Raw genomic sequence first — 19,398 nt, forward strand, 5'->3', positions numbered from 1 at the left:
TGTCTCCGTCAACAACGGGTCAGGGCACCGACAATGCTATATATGGCCTACGAGTTTGCGAAAACTGCACTAGAAGCATCGAATCGGTTCTGGACCGCTTGAAAGAGATCCTTGCACTTGACGATAGCGCCAACAGAGAGTTACCGAAACCGTCGGGGTACGATAGGTATCCTATCAAACCAAACCCAGTCCCAGATTCTGGCTGTTACGTCTGTAGACTGATAATGGAGCAAGATCCGCAGCAAACAGCTGGATCGTATGATATTCACTTGGCGACGAGACCGCCCAACGCTACCATCAGACGGTGGCAATTCTACCTTGATGCCGGCGAGGAACCTCTGGTATTTGATGTGCTTAGAGAACAATGTAATCACCCTTTCTTGGCTTTTATACCACTGCTAACTCAAAATCCACGGAATCAGATTTCCATTCAGCCTTCCCTCAACTGGTCCATGAGGTGCAAGAAAGTACCTGGAATCCCAGGTCGATAGCTTTTACTAAGAGATGCCTCCAAGACTGCCTGTCCAAGCATGAAAGGTGCCGAACCATAATTACAAAGCCAACAAAAGGACAACCCATTCCTTCCAGGCTTATTCTGCTGAGCAGGGGTTAAAATCACATCAAGGCCAAATTAGTCGAAAAGACGACGCTACAATCCTCTCCACACTACGTTACCCTCAGCCATTGCTGGGGAGCAATATCTTTCACAACTTTGTCAACATCAAACTACGAGCAATTCTTAGAGAGAGTCCCCTTGAACGATCCGAAGTTCAACCTATTGTTCCTGGATGCAATGCAAGTCACACTGGATCTAGAGCACGAGTATATATGGATTGATTCCTTATGCATTATTCAAGATACGCCAGACTCCGGTGACTGGGCACGCGAATGTCCTAGTGTGGGCGAATACTATGCTAGCGCCGACTTGAGCCTGTCAGCCTCCGGCTTTTTCAATGGTCAATCGGGGCTCTTTGGGAGCAGAGATCCACTGAAGTACGGCTGGGCCAGCCTGAACTTCGAGAATTCTGGGGCCTATATGCTGTCGATGGTACATGACACCAGTGCTATGGTAGAACACTCACCTTTGATCGACAGAGGCTGGGTAACCCAGGAACGCCTGTTTGTAAGCTGAAGATTGCCTGGATTTGTCACGTGGGCCAACTATACAGTCGAACCGAATACTGCATTTCTACCAAGACATGATTCTGTGGGAATGTTGCGAGGACTCCCAAAATGACATCTCGATCACAGAAGATAAGTTTAAGCCCTTGGCTAGGATGAGGAAGCACATCTTTCGTGGTACCATCTCCCGCAGTGGTTGTTTGGCCCAAGGTGACCGCCAAAAATTGCTCCGTAACTGGTATATCGATGTTGTGTTCGGTTATTCGGACACCAAGCTCACGTATCCTCAAGATAGGCTTCCAGCCATCTCCGGTCTCGCTGCGGCCCATGGTAGGCTTCTCGGCACGGGGTATTTAGCAGGGCACTGGGAGCAAAATCTGCTCCAAAGTCTATCCTGGATCCAAGATACTAGCAAAACCTCACCAACAGCCGTCAACGTCGCACCCAGCTGGTCATGGGCGTCCACCAACTCACGAGTCTTCTTTGCTGATCTGGATGCAATAACCATGCCAATCTCGACAATTATCCACGCAAGTGCACACCGGGCCACCTCCGATCCATGGGGTGCCGTAACCACATGCCGCCTGCGCATCCGTGATCCAATGCGGGATTTAAATGGGTTACGTCGCAGCCTCGCTGCATGCCCGTCATATATCAGTTTCGGGTGGGCGGATAAGAGTATATCGGGGATTGATAGTGTGTCAATGCCAACCGGAGAAGTTCAATGCGGCCAAGACGCGGATCAACATGAGGTTTTTCTATTCCCTCTATACGTTATTTGCGATTACAACCACACTTTTTATGTCCGCTGCCTTATTCTGCAAAAAGCCAGCAGGGCGGACGCGAATAGTTTCGTGAGAGTCGGGGTAAATTCTTTGCATAATTTCAGAAGGCCCGGAGACGACATAAACGGGTAGATAAAATCCGCCGCGCTCGATGAAGTATATGAGGTTTTTCGAGGATTCGACACTGAAGAGGTGGAGATTCTTTAACAAATACCTTCGTATAGGCATACGAAATATACCACCGAATACTTTGGAGAATGGCATCTATTCACTTCTACACTACTCTCTTCAACTCATACTGGACGCAGGGTCGCACCTGACCACATGGAACAATCTAAATCCCCTTGATCACATCCGGCAACAACATATTGTTATACTCCCAAAGCACCGTCGAGAAAGCCGACGTGAACGCCGCGCCCGTATACCACGTCGACCGGCGCCCCTGCAGCCCGAGCTGCTCCTGAATGAACCCGCCCCGCAGCTCCGCGGCCGAGACGCGCGAGTGCATCATCCCGTGGTCCGCGAACGCGGTAAACTCGACCTCTTCAGTCTCCCCGGTCGGTTCCGCCGCGGCGACGCCCGTTGATACCATCCCCGCGATGGTCTGGCCGATCAGCGCCCGCATGCTCGCGGGCGTGTCGGCGTCCGTGCCGACCGCGGTGAAGGAGAACATGTCGGACGTCATGTCCAGGTAGTCGAACCGCCCGACCTGCGCGGGCAAGGGGTAGACGGTGTAGTTGGCCGGCGCGGCGGCGGGCAGGGTGTTGCCGTACGAGGTCCCCACCTTGAGGGCGGGGTGGCGCACGATGCCCGCGTAGACGGTGGTGTAGCCCAGCTTGGCGAACACCTCGCGCTCGCTCTCCTCGAGTTCGAAGGGGGCCATGTTGGCGACCGTCGGCTCGATGGCGATGAGCAGGCGCTTGGCGTGGATGGTGCAGTTATTGGCGTTGTTGTCGCCGACGCTGCTCTGGACGGTCACGGTGACGCCGTCGTCTTCGGTGCGGGTCGAGGCGACGGCTTGGCTCGAGTACTGCACGTCGTCGCCGAGGAAGTCGCCGATGCGCTCGTACAGCTCGTGCAGGTTGCCCGAGGGCGGCACGGCGGCGGCACCCTTGCCGAGGAGGGCGCGGACCATGGGCGCGGGCGAGGCCTGCATGATGTACATGGTAGGGACCTCCATGAAGTTGCCGACGCCCTGGACGGTCGACTGCCACAGCTGCGGCACCGCGGCCGCGATGTCGTACTTCTCGACGAACTGCCCAAACGGCATGAGCAGGTCCTCGGGGATCTGCTCCGGCTCGGGGAAGTTGAAGAAGCCCGGCAGCAGCATGCCCTCGTACTTCTCGCACGCGTCGAGGTAGACCTGCAGCGCGGCGAACTTGGCGTCCTCGGAGGGGGCCGCGTAGCCGTCGACCAGCTTGCCGGTCTGGAAGTCGACGTACTGGCTCGTCAGCGACGCGAAGTGCATCGAGCCGTTGGTCGAGACGCCCATGCGCGTCACGAAGTCGAAGGTGTCCTTGTACTCCATCCAGGCCTGCACGCCGACGTTGATGGGGGTGCCGGTGGCGGGGTCATGGTAGACTGCGGTGTGGCCGCCCTGTGATACAAATGGTTGTCAGCGACATTTCTTTGCGTAGGCACTCTTGATGTGTACTCGGGTTTCCGAGTACAGCTACTCGGTATTCCGGGTTTAGGTTTCGGGGCTTCGAGTATAGCACTCGGGATTCCGAGCATAGGCCTCGGACTGGTATATCATACTTCTCGAGGATTGACGGGAGAAAAGGAAAGGTAGGCTTACCAGAGTATCCTGCTTCTCCACCAACGCGACCGTCTTGCCGTGATCGCGCAGCCAAACCGCCGCGTGCGCACCTGCAGCACCACCGCCAATGACGACCACGTCGCGCTCGACACTATCAGCCTTGGAGCATAAGCCGACGGCGGCCTCTGCTACGGAGAACGTAGTAGCCAGGAGGCCGATGAACGATCGGATCTTGAAGCTGTGCATGATGACCGATATAGCAGAAACTCGAGACAGTTTGAGGGCCGAACTACAACCAAGATTGGTCTCGATCTACAGTCGCGGCGTTTGGAGTCCACACGTGATCGATGCAGGATGTGAGCGTCCTGTAACAAGTAGCATGCAGCTTGGGCTTGGGATGGGAGGAGGGGGTTGGTCGTCGTTCAGCCAATGGTGGTTGGGTTTTATTTAGCCAAATGCGCATGGGCTAAGAAAGGGGGAAGGGAGAGGAGAGAGGGGCCGAACGGTACGGTTTCGTCCCGTCCCCTGATTTGTCTCCGAGGAAATATTTTGCCGAGGCAAGAACGACAACGACTACAACATAATCATGACAAACCCTCATCTAGAGAGATACCGGGTGACTGGGGGAGAATGTGGTGACGATTCAGAAGCAACCCATCACGAGACCCATGTTCACCTGCTGCTGGATGGCAAGATTAGGCAAGTCGCCGATCGGAAATTTGCACATGATGCAGGATGGAGGCAAAGCATTTGGGTTCATCGGTCCGCTCGTCTGTATTCTCAAAAATGATGCGGCGCAGTCACTGGGGCCAGGTTGTAGGTCGGATTTGTCGACTGCCCTCGTGATTCGCCTACAACCAAGATTGCCGAGTCTTGTCCGGGCTCTATAGGTGCCTGAGTATGTCTGCAAGCAGCTTCTAGTTGGGAAGTTGGGAATCAGGGTGAAACAAACAAACAGTCCTTCGACTTGTGACTTGCTCTGCCGGACAACAGCCAATAAGCACTCATGTATGTGGAGATTGTCGTTCCACCTCTTGCCTTATGCCTCCGGACTCTTGCCCGAGCCCCACGAGGGGCATTGATCAGGGACCATGGCCAGGGCGCGTAAGGCGCAGTGCGGTACGCATTGCGAGCCAAGCGAAAGTAAGGAACCCACTCTCAACTCCGTCCACGATTGCAACAATGAACGGACCAGCTGCTCGAGAGGGAGACTAGGAGAGCGACGAACGATGAAGGGTTTGCCGTTTGCAGCGTTCGGCCTCCGAGGAGCGAGTGTCCTGGGGCGGGTTTGGACTCGAAGAGTGTGAGTTGCAATGCCAAGCATTGAGAGGGGGACCGGCAGGCCGGAACTGGCCCCTGCCCATTGTCGAAGTTTGGTTCAGATTCCCTGTTCTGGATATCCAACCAATCAAGAGTTCTGTTGTCTGGGTCGATGGCCGAGAGGGGTATAGCCTTACGGGGTGAATGCAACCTCGTAGGGCTGCTACCTGGGTCAATAATACGCCATCCCGGATATACCCCTCTCGAAATGCGGTCCGTTTTCCTAAGATGTCCAAAGTTTGTTCTGCGGTTGTCGGATAAGGGTGGGCTATTCTTTTCATCAGTCACTTGTTGCCTTTTACAGACGACATGATGATGGGATCGAACTGGGAGGGGAAGTGAAGAGACCTGTGAGTTGACTGATTGGATCGGGGATATTCTCATTCTCGAAGATAACTAAATTGCTGCTGGGGTTGGTTCCCCGGTAAGGCCAGTAGAAGCCCATGGTCCAGGTCCAGGTCCAGGTCCAGGTTCAGGTCCAGGCAGTTTGAAAAGTTCCGGTTCCTGTATGTATGGTTCCTGTCTGCCTGCAGCCAGCCGAAACAGCCACAACTGCAACACGCTAGATATATAGAGATAAACGAATGGGCGAGGAGGACTTGCAGCCTGTGATTGGCCTGCCCGTGTTGCGCTCGTCACACATGAATATGCAAACTCGTGGTAGCGGCAGTTGCGGCAGTAGTACTCCCTGCTGCGCTTCATATCACTCATTAGATGTAGGAGCTGCAGCAAGAATTTCATCTCCGTCGCGTACATATGTATGAACAATACGGGGCCGCGGCGGTTGATACAACCAAACTCTTCCCTCCTTCCTGATTCGACCATGCACGCGTCCCAGTATCTAGCCCTGCGCCGCCACCCAGCGTTTCATCACGCCTGAACCAAGATGCCTTGAAGGTAGCACTGCATAAACAAATTGCGTGGTTGTTGCGTGAGGTGCGTCCCCAAGGTTTGGAGACGTTCCGCTGTTATCAGAGGTCCCAAAGTCCAGAACATCGGGTTTGGAAGGCGCTCCTTTCTCATCGTCTCGAGTGAACGATTACTAGTTGGACTATAGCCACACTTTAGGTAATCGTCGCCGGCAGACTATTGGCATTGTCCGAAGGCAGGTGTGTAGTATTGCCTGAGGATTGGAGCACTTCTGCTTCGGCCCTTGGACGCAGGGCGGTGGCCAATTCCTGTGATGAGTATCCGAAACGAGATTGCTACCAGAAAGACATTTTCTGATTGTGACGAGTTTTATCCAGCTGCTCATTGCGCTATCGTGGTGGTCTGCATTTCTCTCCATGTGTGTCGAGACTCGGCCTAAACACCTGGCTTCCCTCCTTTGCCAGGGACATGTTTCGTTAGTCATCCTCCGCTCGTGCTTCGGTAGTATGCCGTCTTAAACATCCCCATGTCCCCACGCGATCATGGGCTTACGATCGCCACATGCGCCTTCCCCTTTCTCTTTTTTAAGATTTCCACATCGACGCGAGCTACATGCCCACAACCAGCGACTAAGATCGAACATGACAGGTGACTCGAAGAGGACATAGTATGTTACTTGCCTGAGATCGAACCAAGACCTTCCTTTACCTGTTCCGTGCACAAACCAACACGGTCCCATCCATGGATCCCTCTGTGCCCCCTCTTCCTCCTCCACCACAGATCGACCCCGATTCCGATTACGCTAAAGCGAGCAATGCCGGCCGGATCGTCGGCGTCGTGGCCGTCTTCCACTTTATCGCCCTGACCTTCGTGGCGCTGCGCACCTACGTCCGGGCTTTCATGGTCAAGTCGTTCGGTCTCGACGATGGCTTCATTATTCTCTCCGTCGTGCGTTTCTATATCCACCCTCGACCCTGTTGGATCAACAATGACGCGCACTAACACAACCTCACCCACCACCTAGCTCATCGCCCTCGGCTCCTGGATATGCCTCTGCCTCCAAGTCCCCCTACGGACTCGGCCGCCACGGCCCAGCGATCCCGCCCGAGCAGCGGATCCATTTCGAGCACATCAGCTTCTGGAAGACCGTCATGACGGACGGCTTCGCCATGGGCTTCCTGCGCGTCTCCATGGCGCTCAGCCTGATGCGGCTCAACCGCGAGATCAGGTGGTACAAGTACTCGCTGTACGCCATCATCGTGTTCGTGGTACTCTACACCATCCAGGCCACCGTGGTGCTGTTCAGCTACTGCAAGCCCTACTCGGGCTGGTGGGAGTTCCAGTGGATGAACCCGTTCGATCCGAGGTGCTTTGACTTCAACCTGTTCCTCAATCTCACGTACTGGAACATATGTAAGTTCCCCATACCTTCAATCAGTCTTACTCGACCCCTTTGCTGACAATCATTCTCAACAGCTTGCAACATCTTCACCGACATATGCCTAGGCGTCCTCCCAATCCCCATCGTCTGGAACTTGAAGATGAAGCTGCGCCTCCGGCTTTACGTGATCGGGATCCTGAACTTGGGATACTTGTATGTTTATTGGATTCGCTATATGTCGTGTTCTGAGTACTAACTTGAGCATCTGACAGCTCAATCGCCGCCGGAATATGCAAAGCCGTCTTCATGTTAACTACCGGGGGAAGTCCGGATAACACCTTGTATGCCCCCAGCCCAAGAACGCTTGGAATGTTTGCTAACATGGTCCTCGCTGCAGCGACTACTGGGTGCACTTCTGGCAAAAGTAAGCCGCCCCCCACTCCCTAATGGAACGGATGCTCAGCTTGGAGTCCTTCGCTAACCCGCCCCAGCCTGCAACTAAACATCGGCATCATCGCCGCCTGCGCCCAATTCCTCCGCCCCCTCCTGGGCCGCGTCCTCAAGCTGAACTCGACGTCCGCCAAGTCGTACCCGCAGTACAACCCAGAAGGCCGCGGCAAGTACGGCCTCCAGACCATCGGCAGCAGCGCGCCCAACAAGCGGCGCACCCGTCTCGGCAGCCACAACGTCGACGAGTTCGAGCTCCAGACAAAGAACCTGGAGCTGGACGGAGATGATCGCGACTCGGGCGTCGTAGGAGTTAACGAGATCAGCAGTGAGGCGAGCTCGCCGGCTACCATGGTGCACCGCGACGGCGGGTTGACTCCGCCGCCGCCGCCGCGTCGCCCCCACCACCGCGAGTTAGACAGCGGCAATACGTCGCACTCGGCGGCCGCGTTCTACGCCGAGACGACGACGACGACAATGTCGCCGGACTCGAACAGCGAGGAGTTCATCCTCCACAAGTCGCAGAAGGAGATGGAGGGGATCGTCTGTAGGAAGGACTACACTGTCCAATACAGTGCGAGATAGAGCGTTAATGCAATTACGAGTTTGACTGATTGGGCCCAACAATTAGTGGCACGGCCATAAAAGCCAATTGATGATGATATTGTGATAAAAATATGATTAAGTAAAGATAATTAGATGTAAAGAAGCAGCAGCACTGCGGACACAGCCGAGGCAAGCGCGAGGTGTTGGCCAGAGAGGCTAGATAAGGACGTCCCCAAGCTAACGAATCCAGGGGGTAACATGGCAGGGTCCATCGTGGCTGTTGCGGCATTGTTTATAGCACCCGGTGCTGTCGCCGTCTCAGTCTCAGTGGGAAGCATGTTGTTGTTGTCCATATGCTTTCTCTCCGCCGTTGGTGTCGGTGTGGTCATCATCGTCGATGTTGATGATGGCGTTGAAGTTGAAGTTGTCGATGTTGTTGTCCTATCCGGCGTTGTTATTGACGTCCTCGACGTTGATATTGTCGTATTCAGCAGTGGTGTTGACATCTTTCGCGTCGATGTTGTCGTGGTATTCAGCAATGGTGTCGACGTCACCCTCAGCGTTGACCTCGTCTTCCGCGTTGATACTGTCGTCGCATTCATCAACGCCTTCGACGTCATCATCGGCGTGGACACCGGTCTCGACGACGTCTTCAACGTCGCCTTCGGCGTAGGCGTCAACGTCCGCGTCGTCGTCCGCGTCACCGGCAGCGGCCAGCCCATCAGATTAAACACGCTCGTCTCGAACGCGGCATCGACCGTCGCGCGGCACGGGCCCGGCGTGAACGTGGGCTTCGCCGTGACGGCGCACACGCCCGTCGTCGCGTTGAGCACCCTCGACCAGCGGGGGTCGCTGGGCCACCGCTGCGTCTCGGCGGCGCGGCTCCAGGGCGACGTCGACACGTAGCTCACCACCCCCATGAGACTTGGACAGTTGTCGTTGTTGCCGTCGCCGACGTTCTCAGTTCCGTTTCTTTCGCGTTCTCCTATAAGTACGTCGCTACCGTTGCGGCCAGCCCCAGGTTCCGATAAAAGAGAGCGCGGTGGAGAAAGTTCGGCGTCGTCGGCGATGGCGAACCTGAGAACCCCCGGGTCACTTCGTGTCCATACTCGTATTTAGCAGTTTTCTCGCCGAACTCGCAGTAGGGCACGATGCCCAGGTTCCACTGGAGCGTGTAGTTTCCCGGATTCAATTGTCCCGTGATCTTAGCGGTGGTGGCCCAAGGAAAATTAGTCGGCGCCGTCGCGTTGACGTCGGTACGCGTGTCGCCGGGCCTGAGCGACGGGTAAGGTCCGCCTCCGACCATGACCGAGACCTCCCCGCGGCGGGTGGGCGCTTCCAGCAGCTGCCATCTCAGCTTGAACCCGAAGCGAGAGGCGGCGTCGGCGTTCTGGATGTTGATGACGACCGGAATGCCGTTGGGCGAGTTGGTGTAGCGGCCGTCCTCGTGCGGGAAGATGAGGTCGGCCTCAATTGTGTTCCCGAGCGACGCTGACGGTGGAGCCGCAGCGGCAGCCGCAGAGGCAGTGGCTCCGACGCAGTGCAGCAGCTGCGCCAGCAGCAGCAGATGCGGGAAGAGCCAAGTCCAAAGGGCGAAGACCGGTGTCATGGTTGCGTACGTAGAGAAGATCTACGAAGGACGACCATCATGGACAGACAGATCTTGCGTTTGTTTTTCTTCGGTTTGCTGGCCGGCATCGACTGGGCATGAGGTCAATCTTAATTGCGGCTTGGTTGCCTCGCTTAGCTGGCGGCCAGGGGCAGGTGTTTCTGTAACTGACCCGCAATCAGCCGACATTCACAGGGCCGTTAGACACATCCCTGGTCCCTCCTTGCAAATCTTCTTTTTGGTGGGTAAGGTGAATGGATTCCAAATTTATAGTGTTAGGCAACTGTTGTTTCGGCGCCTCAACGCCTTCAGCGGGGCTTCGTTGCGGTACGATTGATCACAACGAGGCGAGGAGCTTGCCAAATCAGAATACTTCGGGTACTTACCGATCACACTGCAGGCTGGCCTTGGAGAGGCAGCAAGTGAAAGCTTCAATACGGAGCATCGCATCACTCGTGCATGGGCAATTGACGAAAACAGGGCTACGCCGGCCACGAGTTCACCGCGACGATGAAACCAATACAGAGACGATGGCGGGGCAGGAAGCAGCCGCCATTGCGCACCGACGCCCACTGTCGCATCCAGGACCAACAAACGCCGGAAAGGAAAGGGATGCCATGCCGTCTCCCGATCCATGAATAACAACGTCCATTAGTCCACGAGCCACGAGGTTGCACGAGGTGCCGTTACTTTCTTTGACGTGCAGTGGGGTTGAAACGACATTGAGGTCCAGCTCGAGCCAGATCCTCGCGTGTTCGTTAATCTATTCTCCAAACATCTGCCAGTGCCAGGAATCAGCATTTGAAAGGTGCCGTTCCGCTCTCCTGCGCCTATCGCGGTGTCAAGATGTGAAATTTGGACTTCGTCCGAGGGTATCTTCATAACGCAGGTGACGGCCCGGATGGTGTATGTATTCAATCTGATCTAACGTGGACACCCACTTGGCCGTCCCGGTTGGTTCATCGTAGTTGTGGGCTGTCCAAACTACGGCTAAGACGTGCCAGTGGCACTGGCTGGCATCGGGATTGGGCCCCCAGGAGAGCTCGCAGTTCGCGCCGTCAAAACCTCGACTCCGGTCTCAGTGACGAGCAAGGTGTGTTCTGGGACGTGTGTCAGCTGATAAGGATCATAAGATAAGGGACTTTTGGGCGCACGAACCGAATTGCGCATTCAGCTTGCCGTCCACCGTCGCATTGGTCCACTTGTCCGGCCAGTAGACCTCGCGCGGTTTCCCGACCGTCAGGATGGGCTCAATGGTGAAGGCCATGCCCGGCTTGCAGACACCCACGGCCTTGTTCTTGGCGTAATGCGGGATCCAAGGCGGCGGGTGGAACTCGGTATGAATACCGTGACCGCCCCATGTGGCGACGACGCTGCAGCCTCTGGATTTGGCATGCTCTTCAATGACGCGACCGAACTCTCGGATGGGTGTGCCGGGCTTAACGATTGCGATCGCCTTGTCCAGAGCCTCCCGCGTCGTCTCAATAACCCTCACAGCATCTGGGTTGGCCTTGGCCTTATCACCAACGTAGTATGTTTCGTTGAGGTCGGCGTGGTAACCTTCGTGATACAGGGAAATGTCGAGGTTGACGATATCGCCGTCGACAAGGGCTCGTTGATCGGGGATGCCGTGACAGATGACTTCGTTCACCGATATGCAGAGCGATTTCGGGAAGTTGTTGTAGTTCAAGGGCGAAGGGTATGACTGCAGTTGACGTCAGAGGCGAACAAAGTTGCGCGCGGAGGGTTGGTCGCGCTCACATTCCGCTCGACGCATGCATTATGGCAGATTTCGTCGAGGTAATCCGAGGTCACTCCAGGCTTGATGGCGGCCGCTGTAATATCCAGTACCTCGCGCGACAGTCTGCAGACCTTGCGCATCGCATCTTGCGCCTTTGCATCGAGTAGGTCAATCTTGGATCTACTCAGGCGGTTCTCGCCTCTCGGGATGCCGGTCTCGGACCAGTCGGGGTGCGGTATGGACTTGGGGACGACGCGCCTCGGCGACAGAGGGTATACCGGTCGGACGGTGCCGGGCGGGAAGGTAAACGTCGGGAAGGGATTGAAGTGGCCTGTAATGGGGTCCGGGTCAGAGACAAGCCCCGGGGTTATGATTCTGTGGAGGAAAGCGTCTTGCGGCTTGCCTTGGGCGGACTTGTGGAGGGCCTTGTGGTGGCTCTTTTCAAGGACAAATAACAATGCTACCCGTCAGTTCCAATGATCTCTCCCAATCGTATGACGTGGTAGTAATTGGCAAAAAATCATACCCAGCTCTTCTTGAAGCAGTCTTGGGAGCAGAAGAAGCTGTCTTTGACGCCGAGCTTCAGGCAGGTCGGGCACTGCAGATCGCCGGCATCCTTGTCGCAGTCGACGCCGAGGCACTTCTTCGCGCGCGGCGCATCAGGGGCGTCGCCAGCCATTGCTAGTATATACTCGTCTTGCCGGGAAGTATTCGAGCGCAGGAGCGATTTCTACTGCTACGATTGAAGTCCTGGAAGTCCTGGAATGGATCGGCAGCAACAGCGACAGTAGGGCTGGGCGGGCACTAGGTTGAATAAAATAGAAATCCAGGGCGCAGTTGGCGGGGCAAGGGTTCTGTCAGTACGCGGTTGGCGGGCAAGTGGGCTGACTGGCTGCCTGCCGCGCTCGCCCTTCGGACGACAAGCGCCCCACCAGCGGCCAGCCTACTGCAAGCAGATGCGTGCATGTGCTGATCATGCCACCAGGACCAACTTGATCGGAATGCGGAACTTACATTGGACTCACATTGTGTCCGGTGAGATACGCATTTAGCAGGCTGTCTTGACATTTTATGTACATGCCTGCGTCTTCAGCCATGTTACATACCATGATGACTCAGTGGATTACAGCAACGCCGCGGGCCATCTTCACCGTCCTCATATTATATTCCGGCTGCGCTTGACTGAAGCCAACCAGCCGGAAGTGCTGAACCTGGGCGAACTGGTCCGCATGCACATTGATATCTCTCGGGTGCAAGAGCTCGTGCACCTCCAGACCCGAGAGAGAGGTAACCCCGTCGTGGCTGACCTGATCTCTTAGTTCCTGCAGTTTCTCCCCCCATACCTTGGCCATATGCTGCGCGATCTCCGCGTCTTCCTTCTCCTTCTCGTAGTCGTCGTCATCGCAATCGCCGGGCCTCGGGCGAAGAGGGCGCCCGACGACGCAGCACGCCCAGTCGCCGTCGTGCGGGACAAATTTCCGCCCCGCCCGCTGCCCCAGGTCGATCGTGTCGAAGACGAAATCGCCAACGGCGGTGTCGGCGGGCACCACGTGCAAGTGCCCGAGGGCGAGCAGTGCTAGACGACATGTCGGTCGGCCCTGAGGGAGGCTGTGGTCATTGTATGCGTCCTGGCTGCGCTCTGGGTACCACTCCCTCAGACGCGGGTCCTGTTCCATGCCGTCCCGTTCCGGGACCAGGAGAGAGAAATCATGAGGAAATTGGTCTAGTACGACGGCACCGAGCGGACGAACCCATCCGTCCCGGAGATAATAGACGTTTCCCGGCTGGATTGCAGATCTTAATTCCAAGAAGCCCACGTGCAGCTTCTCGAACTCCGCTATCGGGTATTCGGACCCCCGGACCAAGATGGCGCTTATCTCCTCAATTCGGTCCAAGTCCGGGGGTATGCCATGTTTCCTCTGTTCTCGCCACTGCCACTGGATTACCGGTAGTGTCAGTCTGCCGCGAAAAACCATGGGGCTGGAACCCCAAGGAAGAAAAGAGGAGCTGGCCGAGCCCTCCAGTCGTTCTTCCTCGGCTTTGGCCCACGCCGGCGTCCATGGCGTCTGGATGGACCAGTCCGGCACCCAGCTGGGCAGCGCCGCCCGCAGCGGCGAGGTCGGCGTGGGCACGGAAGACCACAAGGGGTCGAATCGGCTGCCGAGAAGGTTAGGCAGGCCCATGGCTCCGAGGGCGTAGGTGGCCGCGGCCACGTAGACGTCTCGGACGGCCTGGCGGTAGTCTACTTGGAAATATGCGCCCACCTTGCCCTGGTCGGACATTAGACCCATGAGCGAAAAGAAGTAATCCCGCGGGTCTGTGGCATAGCTGCCAGCACGCGCTCGGATGAGGTTCGCCATGGTCCGGTGTTTGGGATTGCTCGAACCCCGTGTCTCGTCCATAGCTCTCGGCAGCCTGCTGGATGTCGCTAAGTAACCCTCCTGAGCCCCCAGAGCAGTCTCGGTGACGATCTGTAAGATTTCCGTCCAGCGTGCTCGCATCCGGCCGCACTGCACACGGGGGTCGTTGGAGAGTACCAGCTCCTGAAACACCCAAGAACGTCCAAACCAATCGTACGAACAGAACTGCTCAATTGCGTGGGCCAGGGTTTGAGGGATTTCCGTCTCGACGGTAGTTTTGATCCCAAGGCGCGCATTTGCCTTGGCCTGAACCGTCTCAAACAGAACCTCAAGGCCAGGTGCTGGTGACCCCAAGTATATGATCGTGGACCCGGCCGTGGCGTAGATTTCACCCATTATGCGAACTTGGCGGGCGCGTTCGGTAAGGTCTCCTTGATTGATGCATATCGCATCGACCCAGAGTGTCAGACTGACGGATGCGTGTCGGATGTCACGGAGCGCTGTGGCGAGATTGGACGTCATCCCTAGATCCCCGTGGCCATCGTCAACGGTCAAGGAGTCCGTCGGTACTGGGTTTCCCCATACGTACGAGAGGGCCGTATATCGGTCTACCAGATCATCGCGACAGCTTCGCAGCGTGGTAACGACAATCCTACCTATGAGGGGCATGCCATGCTGGGATGCGGGGTACAGCTCCAGTAGCCTGATAGCATCTGCCTCTGGAAGCGTGGCGTAGATAGCGGATGATGCCACAATGGCATCGGTGCCACTGCTGCTTTCATTTTCTCCGTCCATATCGTATTTCCGAGGCAATGAGTGCTGATAGTGTAAGGATATCTATTCCGGGTACGATAAATGGACTTCTATGCTGCCTGCATGATATGCACAGCAAAAGGGGGGCACATCTTGGCGGCTTACAATTTTTGCACCAACCTTGATCTATCTCCAAGCTGCTGAATAAATGACCAACTTTCGGAACGCCTATTTTCGCCTAGTCTTTCTGGAATACCCAGTCAGCTTTGTCGCGGAACAATTAAGGGGTCAAGGGCCAGAATCCTCATTCACCCACCTCGACTTTTTGGTTCTTTTGCTTTTCGACCCACACCAGCGCAGGCCAGCAGAAACAAATTCACCCACCTCAATCAACATACGTCAAAGTTAACCAGCAATTGTTCGCAATGCGTATAACCAGGATTATTAGGAATACCAGTGTAGATCCTAAGCCACCTGTGACGACCGTTACATGAACCTACACACACGCAGCCTCTCAACCAAAAGTCATATCATCCCATCGGGAGCGAATTTTTAACAGTTCAACCAAACACGACTACTTGCCTCCAAAAGATCAGTCGTAGAACTTTTGGCTGACGCCAGCAATGATCTCGCCTTCTCTGGTCTTGACTTCGCCCACTCTGAACTTATGATCATTCGCAATCCTTGCGCGCGCCCATTCTATAAAACTCCGTCATCAGCATGTCAATCCTCTTGCTGGCCGTATGAACCCTTTGCTGTAGCGCTTACCTTCAGCCGTGACCTCACGCGTAAACTCCTCCGTCTGGTCTTGCAGCCTAAGCCGCCGCAGCAGCGGACTCGCCACCGGCCTGAGCACAACCTGAGCCTCGGGTCGCGCAAAGTAGATAAGGCTCAGCCGCGGCCGGTCGGCCTGGTCCGGCGGCGGCCGCACGACGCGGTGGATGGTGCTCTTGAGATACCCCCGCTGAAGAACTCGAGCGCGTCGGCGATGTTGACGACGACGGCGTCGGGCCGCGACCGGACGTAGCGCCACCGGCCCTCGGGCGGCGTCTGCACCTGCAGCGACGCGACGGGCTGGTGGAACAGGAACGTCAGGGTGTTGTAGTCCGAGTGGCCGGGCGTCCAGATGTTGCCGAACTCGGCCGCGTCCGTCGCGGCCGGGCGGGGGTGGTACTTCATGTAGCGTAGGTACTCGAGCCCCTCGGCTTCGTACCGGTGCCGCCGCACGAAGAAGTCCTCGTCCTCCAGCTCGAGCACGTGTGCGAACAGGCGCAGCAGCGGCAACAGCAAGTTGTTGTGGATCCGGAGCGAGAAGTCCTTGATCTCGGCGAGGTGGTCAAGGACGAGCCGGGGATGGGGCCGCTCGTGCTCCGGCGTGAACTTGGGGATGTTGTACATCTCCACAATGTCCTTGTCGTTGGCGCGCTCCTTGTAGCCCCTGAAGTCGCCCTTGGCCGTGTCGCACGCGAATTTGCGCCGCTCATCCAGGGGCAGCTCGAAGACGTCCCGGCAGAGCGCGTACTGTCTCCGGATCTCCTCATCCGAGAAGCCGTGGCCAGTTACCAGGAAGAAGCCTTTCGATGCATCGTTCGTTCAGTCGAGGAGCCACATAATCACCCAGTCACGCACTAACCATTTGTGTTGATGAAGGAAAGGACCTGCTTCGCCAGAGCTGCTTGGCCTTCTGGCTGCTCCATCTTTGAAATGTCAAGCGCTTCGAGGTTCGCATATTGCACTTTCACGTCTCATCAGCGGGGACATTCCTTCAGGGGCCAACAACTGAAGTAGACAACAATGCATACTTTGTTCGCGGGTCTCTTGCGGATACTCGTAAGGGGCAGGCGATTCTGCAGCTCGAGACGATGGCATGGCGGCAACACATCAATATGCTGCTATGTGGTGTCAGTTTGCTTGAACGGTCTCAATCTCAGTCATTAAAGACTTCACGACTAGGCAGTGCGGGGGGCCATCTATGACATATTCCCCCAAGGCGCTGCCGGTTGTTCGGAAGACGGCTTGCGTGCGGGCCCCAGTGTTGATGGCGTGCTTTGGGGTACTGAAGACGCATACCGTTATCACCCCTGTGCGATTGGCCGACGATCAATGGCCTTCGCCGCAAACGAATTTTCGCGAGCGATGTTGTCATTGAAACCCTGTGTTTTGGGTGCTACGCGTCAATCACGATTGTGTCTTGCCTTGCACCTGGTTATCGGTGTTGACTATCCGACGGCATGCAGGCCCCGGCGCGAAGGGAAAGAAGTGACCTGATCTCCTCCAGACACTCAAGATATGTTCTGGTCTGACGTGTTGCTTCAGTGTGTTGCATTCACACTTGACACCATGGAAAGACTCAGCAAAAGAAACCCCGGTTCCCGCATCAAGTCCCATGTCTTCGAGCGCGGTGGAGGATGCCCGTGAAAAGAAATCTGTGCGTCGACGGTTACGAGAACTGATTTGGGATTCGTTGGACAGAAGTCCCGAGGAACGCCGATTCATTTCGAAAATCGACTTCTATATCTTGAGTTGGGCAGGATTGGCTTACTTCAGCAAGAATCTGAACCAGAATAATGTCGGTAAGGCGTTTCCCAGCTCGAGCTATCTGAGTAGAACGTGTGACTAACAAGAGCCTCGACCAGCCAATGCATATATCTCGGGTATGAAGGAAGAGCTCAATGTTGTCGGTAACGAGTACCAAACATTTACCACCATGTGGACGATGTAAGTACAACAGTGGGGTGTATACGTGGCATCTCGTTGCCGTATTAACAAGACCAGAGGTTATGTTATGTCCCAGATCCCGTCTCAGATCATCTGCACCAGAGATAATTGAAGCTCGCCTCTTGACATGTACCAAGGCTGATGTTTTTACACAAGTCCGCATCTCTATCTGGTGCCCCAGCTGGGAGCTGCTATGGGTGCTTGTGACGTTTACCACAGCGGCAGTGCATAATTCGCAACACTTATATGCATGTCGCTTTTTCGTAAGTCTAAGAGACCTTCGGGATCTGGAAAGTCGGTGCTGACATCGGATTGCACAGGTTGGGCTGGCTGAGGGAACGTTCTATCTCGCAGTGCACACGGTCCTAGGTGGTTGGTACACAAAATACGGTGCATCAAGTTCCAACAATGCCGCATCTGAACCCTTCTAACCCGGTATGCCTTACAGAACTTGGGAAGCGAGCTTGCATATTCTTTGCCTCAGCTTTCATCGGGTCTATGTTTAGCGGCTATCTGGTAGGTTATCCAGCCATTACCCAGGAGACGAGACCCACTGACACGCTCTCAGCAAGCAGCACTGTATTCAGGTATGAATGGTGTTGGAGGCCTATCTGGATGGCGGTGGCTGTTTATATTCGACGGCATCATTACTTTACCAATGGCTCTATGGGGTAAGCAGCTTAAGATTGCTTTTAAGGGTACGTACTTAACCATACTGATACTCTGGACAGCGTACTACGCCCTGCCCGATCTACCAAGCAATACGCGAGTTCGGTGGCTTTCGCCAGAGGAGAAACAATTGGCCCTGGATCACATGAAGCGAGCTGGAAAGCAGCTGGATGAGCCTTTCACACTGGCTGGGCTGAGACGAATCCTAGGGAAGTGGCATTTCTGGGTCTACACTGCCTACTACACGTAAGCCCCGGTCGAACCCCAAACGAATTGGCCCTGTGATCTCACTGTGTTTAGCTTCTTCATCTGCAGCGAGAACATCGGCACGTACATGAACCTTTGGTTGAAGAGCCTCAATCGGTGCGTATTGTCCTCTTTACTTGCGATACAGTGCCCAAAGACTGACACCATCAGATATACGATACCTCAAATCAACAATTTCCCGACAGCAACCAACGCCATAACCATCGTTACCACCCTCACTTACGGATGGGTGAGTGATGGTCTACAGATACGAGCACCGATTGTGTACTTCTCCCTCACCGTTTGCTTCTTCGCGGCCATGAATCTAGCGATATGGGATGGTGTCCCATTTGGGCTTAAATGGGCATCATTCTACATGACTGGGCAAGTGTGCCCCTTTTCGACCCGTGTTTGGTCGATGTGCTAATAAATCGTTCCAGTTTTGCTCAGGGGTCAGGGCCCATCTTTCTGGTAAGCCACAACTTGGGGCCCTTGGCCAACGGTCCACGCGACACAAGCTAATCATCATCTGAAACTCATCTAGACTATGGTGAACGAATACTGTGCCGGAGACAGCCTAGAGCGCAAGTTCATACTGGGAACAACCAACTCCATCGCGTAAGTTCTTGGCCACACTTCTCTGTTTCGGCCTGTCCTAGAGGGCATCACCACTAACGTTGCCCCCCGCAGCTACGCCTTCAACGCCTGGATAGCCTTGGTCACGTACAACACCAACTATGCCCCGCGCTTCCTGGTGGGGAACTCCGTCACGGCAGGGTTGATCATATGTGCTGCAACGACCTTGACTGCCGCCGTGTTCCTGCAGAGGCGCGATGACCGTAAGTCACTCCCTATTTCCGTCACAGGTTCTAATTACGAGTTCTCACGTTCACTCGTAGGCAAACAATTGAAGGGGTCGACGATTGGGAATGACATGCTTGAAGACAGGAGGGAAAACAGTCCGATTTAAGCTCCTTCATCTTTCCTTGTAACTATGACCTGGCTACGACGACCATCAAATCGACATCTGTTATCACTTGGACAATACTTTAGAAGAGTGTATTAATTAAAC

The 19,398-nt window shown here is 55.4% G+C and overlaps 8 protein-coding genes across 8 annotated transcripts; 3 read left to right on the forward strand and 5 right to left on the reverse strand.

Moving 5' to 3' along the window:
• Positions 1-2,241: 2,241 nt before the first annotated feature.
• Positions 2,242-3,912, reverse strand: PG997_011567 (uncharacterized protein; the record flags this gene model as incomplete). Its single annotated transcript, XM_066815882.1, has 2 exons — positions 2,242-3,504; positions 3,706-3,912. 2 exons carry the CDS (start codon positions 3,910-3,912, stop codon positions 2,242-2,244), a joined length of 1,470 nt encoding a protein of 489 aa, XP_066665172.1.
• Positions 3,913-6,597: 2,685 nt separating this feature from the next.
• On the forward strand, positions 6,598-8,269 carry PG997_011568 (Integral membrane protein; the record flags this gene model as incomplete). The annotated part of the gene is made up of 4 exons (XM_066815883.1): positions 6,598-6,767; positions 6,881-7,269; positions 7,333-7,450; positions 7,729-8,269. The coding sequence occupies 4 exons, from the start codon at positions 6,598-6,600 to the stop codon at positions 8,267-8,269; spliced, it is 1,218 nt and encodes a 405-aa protein (XP_066665173.1).
• Positions 8,270-8,566: 297 nt separating this feature from the next.
• PG997_011569 (uncharacterized protein) lies at positions 8,567-9,136 on the forward strand (the record flags this gene model as incomplete). Its single annotated transcript, XM_066815884.1, has 1 exon — positions 8,567-9,136. The coding sequence occupies one exon, from the start codon at positions 8,567-8,569 to the stop codon at positions 9,134-9,136; it is 570 nt and encodes a 189-aa protein (XP_066665174.1).
• A 79-nt stretch (positions 9,137-9,215) lies between these two features.
• PG997_011570 (uncharacterized protein) lies at positions 9,216-9,839 on the reverse strand (the record flags this gene model as incomplete). Its single annotated transcript, XM_066815885.1, has 1 exon — positions 9,216-9,839. The coding sequence occupies one exon, from the start codon at positions 9,837-9,839 to the stop codon at positions 9,216-9,218; it is 624 nt and encodes a 207-aa protein (XP_066665175.1).
• A 990-nt stretch (positions 9,840-10,829) lies between these two features.
• PG997_011571 (peptidase M24- structural domain-containing protein) lies at positions 10,830-12,259 on the reverse strand (the record flags this gene model as incomplete). The annotated part of the gene is made up of 4 exons (XM_066815886.1): positions 10,830-10,939; positions 10,998-11,544; positions 11,601-12,017; positions 12,107-12,259. The coding sequence occupies 4 exons, from the start codon at positions 12,257-12,259 to the stop codon at positions 10,830-10,832; spliced, it is 1,227 nt and encodes a 408-aa protein (XP_066665176.1).
• Positions 12,260-12,695: 436 nt separating this feature from the next.
• PG997_011572 (uncharacterized protein) lies at positions 12,696-14,735 on the reverse strand (the record flags this gene model as incomplete). Its single annotated transcript, XM_066815887.1, has 1 exon — positions 12,696-14,735. The coding sequence occupies one exon, from the start codon at positions 14,733-14,735 to the stop codon at positions 12,696-12,698; it is 2,040 nt and encodes a 679-aa protein (XP_066665177.1).
• A 550-nt stretch (positions 14,736-15,285) lies between these two features.
• On the reverse strand, positions 15,286-16,562 carry PG997_011573 (uncharacterized protein; the record flags this gene model as incomplete). Its single annotated transcript, XM_066815888.1, has 5 exons — positions 15,286-15,392; positions 15,462-15,657; positions 15,690-16,267; positions 16,327-16,428; positions 16,496-16,562. The coding sequence occupies 5 exons, from the start codon at positions 16,560-16,562 to the stop codon at positions 15,286-15,288; spliced, it is 1,050 nt and encodes a 349-aa protein (XP_066665178.1).
• A 517-nt stretch (positions 16,563-17,079) lies between these two features.
• On the forward strand, positions 17,080-19,259 carry PG997_011574 (MFS general substrate transporter; the record flags this gene model as incomplete). Its single annotated transcript, XM_066815889.1, has 11 exons — positions 17,080-17,266; positions 17,318-17,411; positions 17,488-17,674; positions 17,781-17,927; positions 17,980-18,082; positions 18,143-18,326; positions 18,381-18,443; positions 18,498-18,714; positions 18,871-18,944; positions 19,017-19,165; positions 19,240-19,259. The coding sequence occupies 11 exons, from the start codon at positions 17,080-17,082 to the stop codon at positions 19,257-19,259; spliced, it is 1,425 nt and encodes a 474-aa protein (XP_066665179.1).
• Positions 19,260-19,398: the final 139 nt, after the last annotated feature.

The sequence above is a fragment of the Apiospora hydei genome, assembly GCF_038363865.1.
Source record: "Apiospora hydei strain CBS 114990 chromosome Unknown utg000008l_segment0_segment0, whole genome shotgun sequence".
NCBI lineage: Eukaryota > Fungi > Ascomycota > Sordariomycetes > Amphisphaeriales > Apiosporaceae > Apiospora > Apiospora hydei.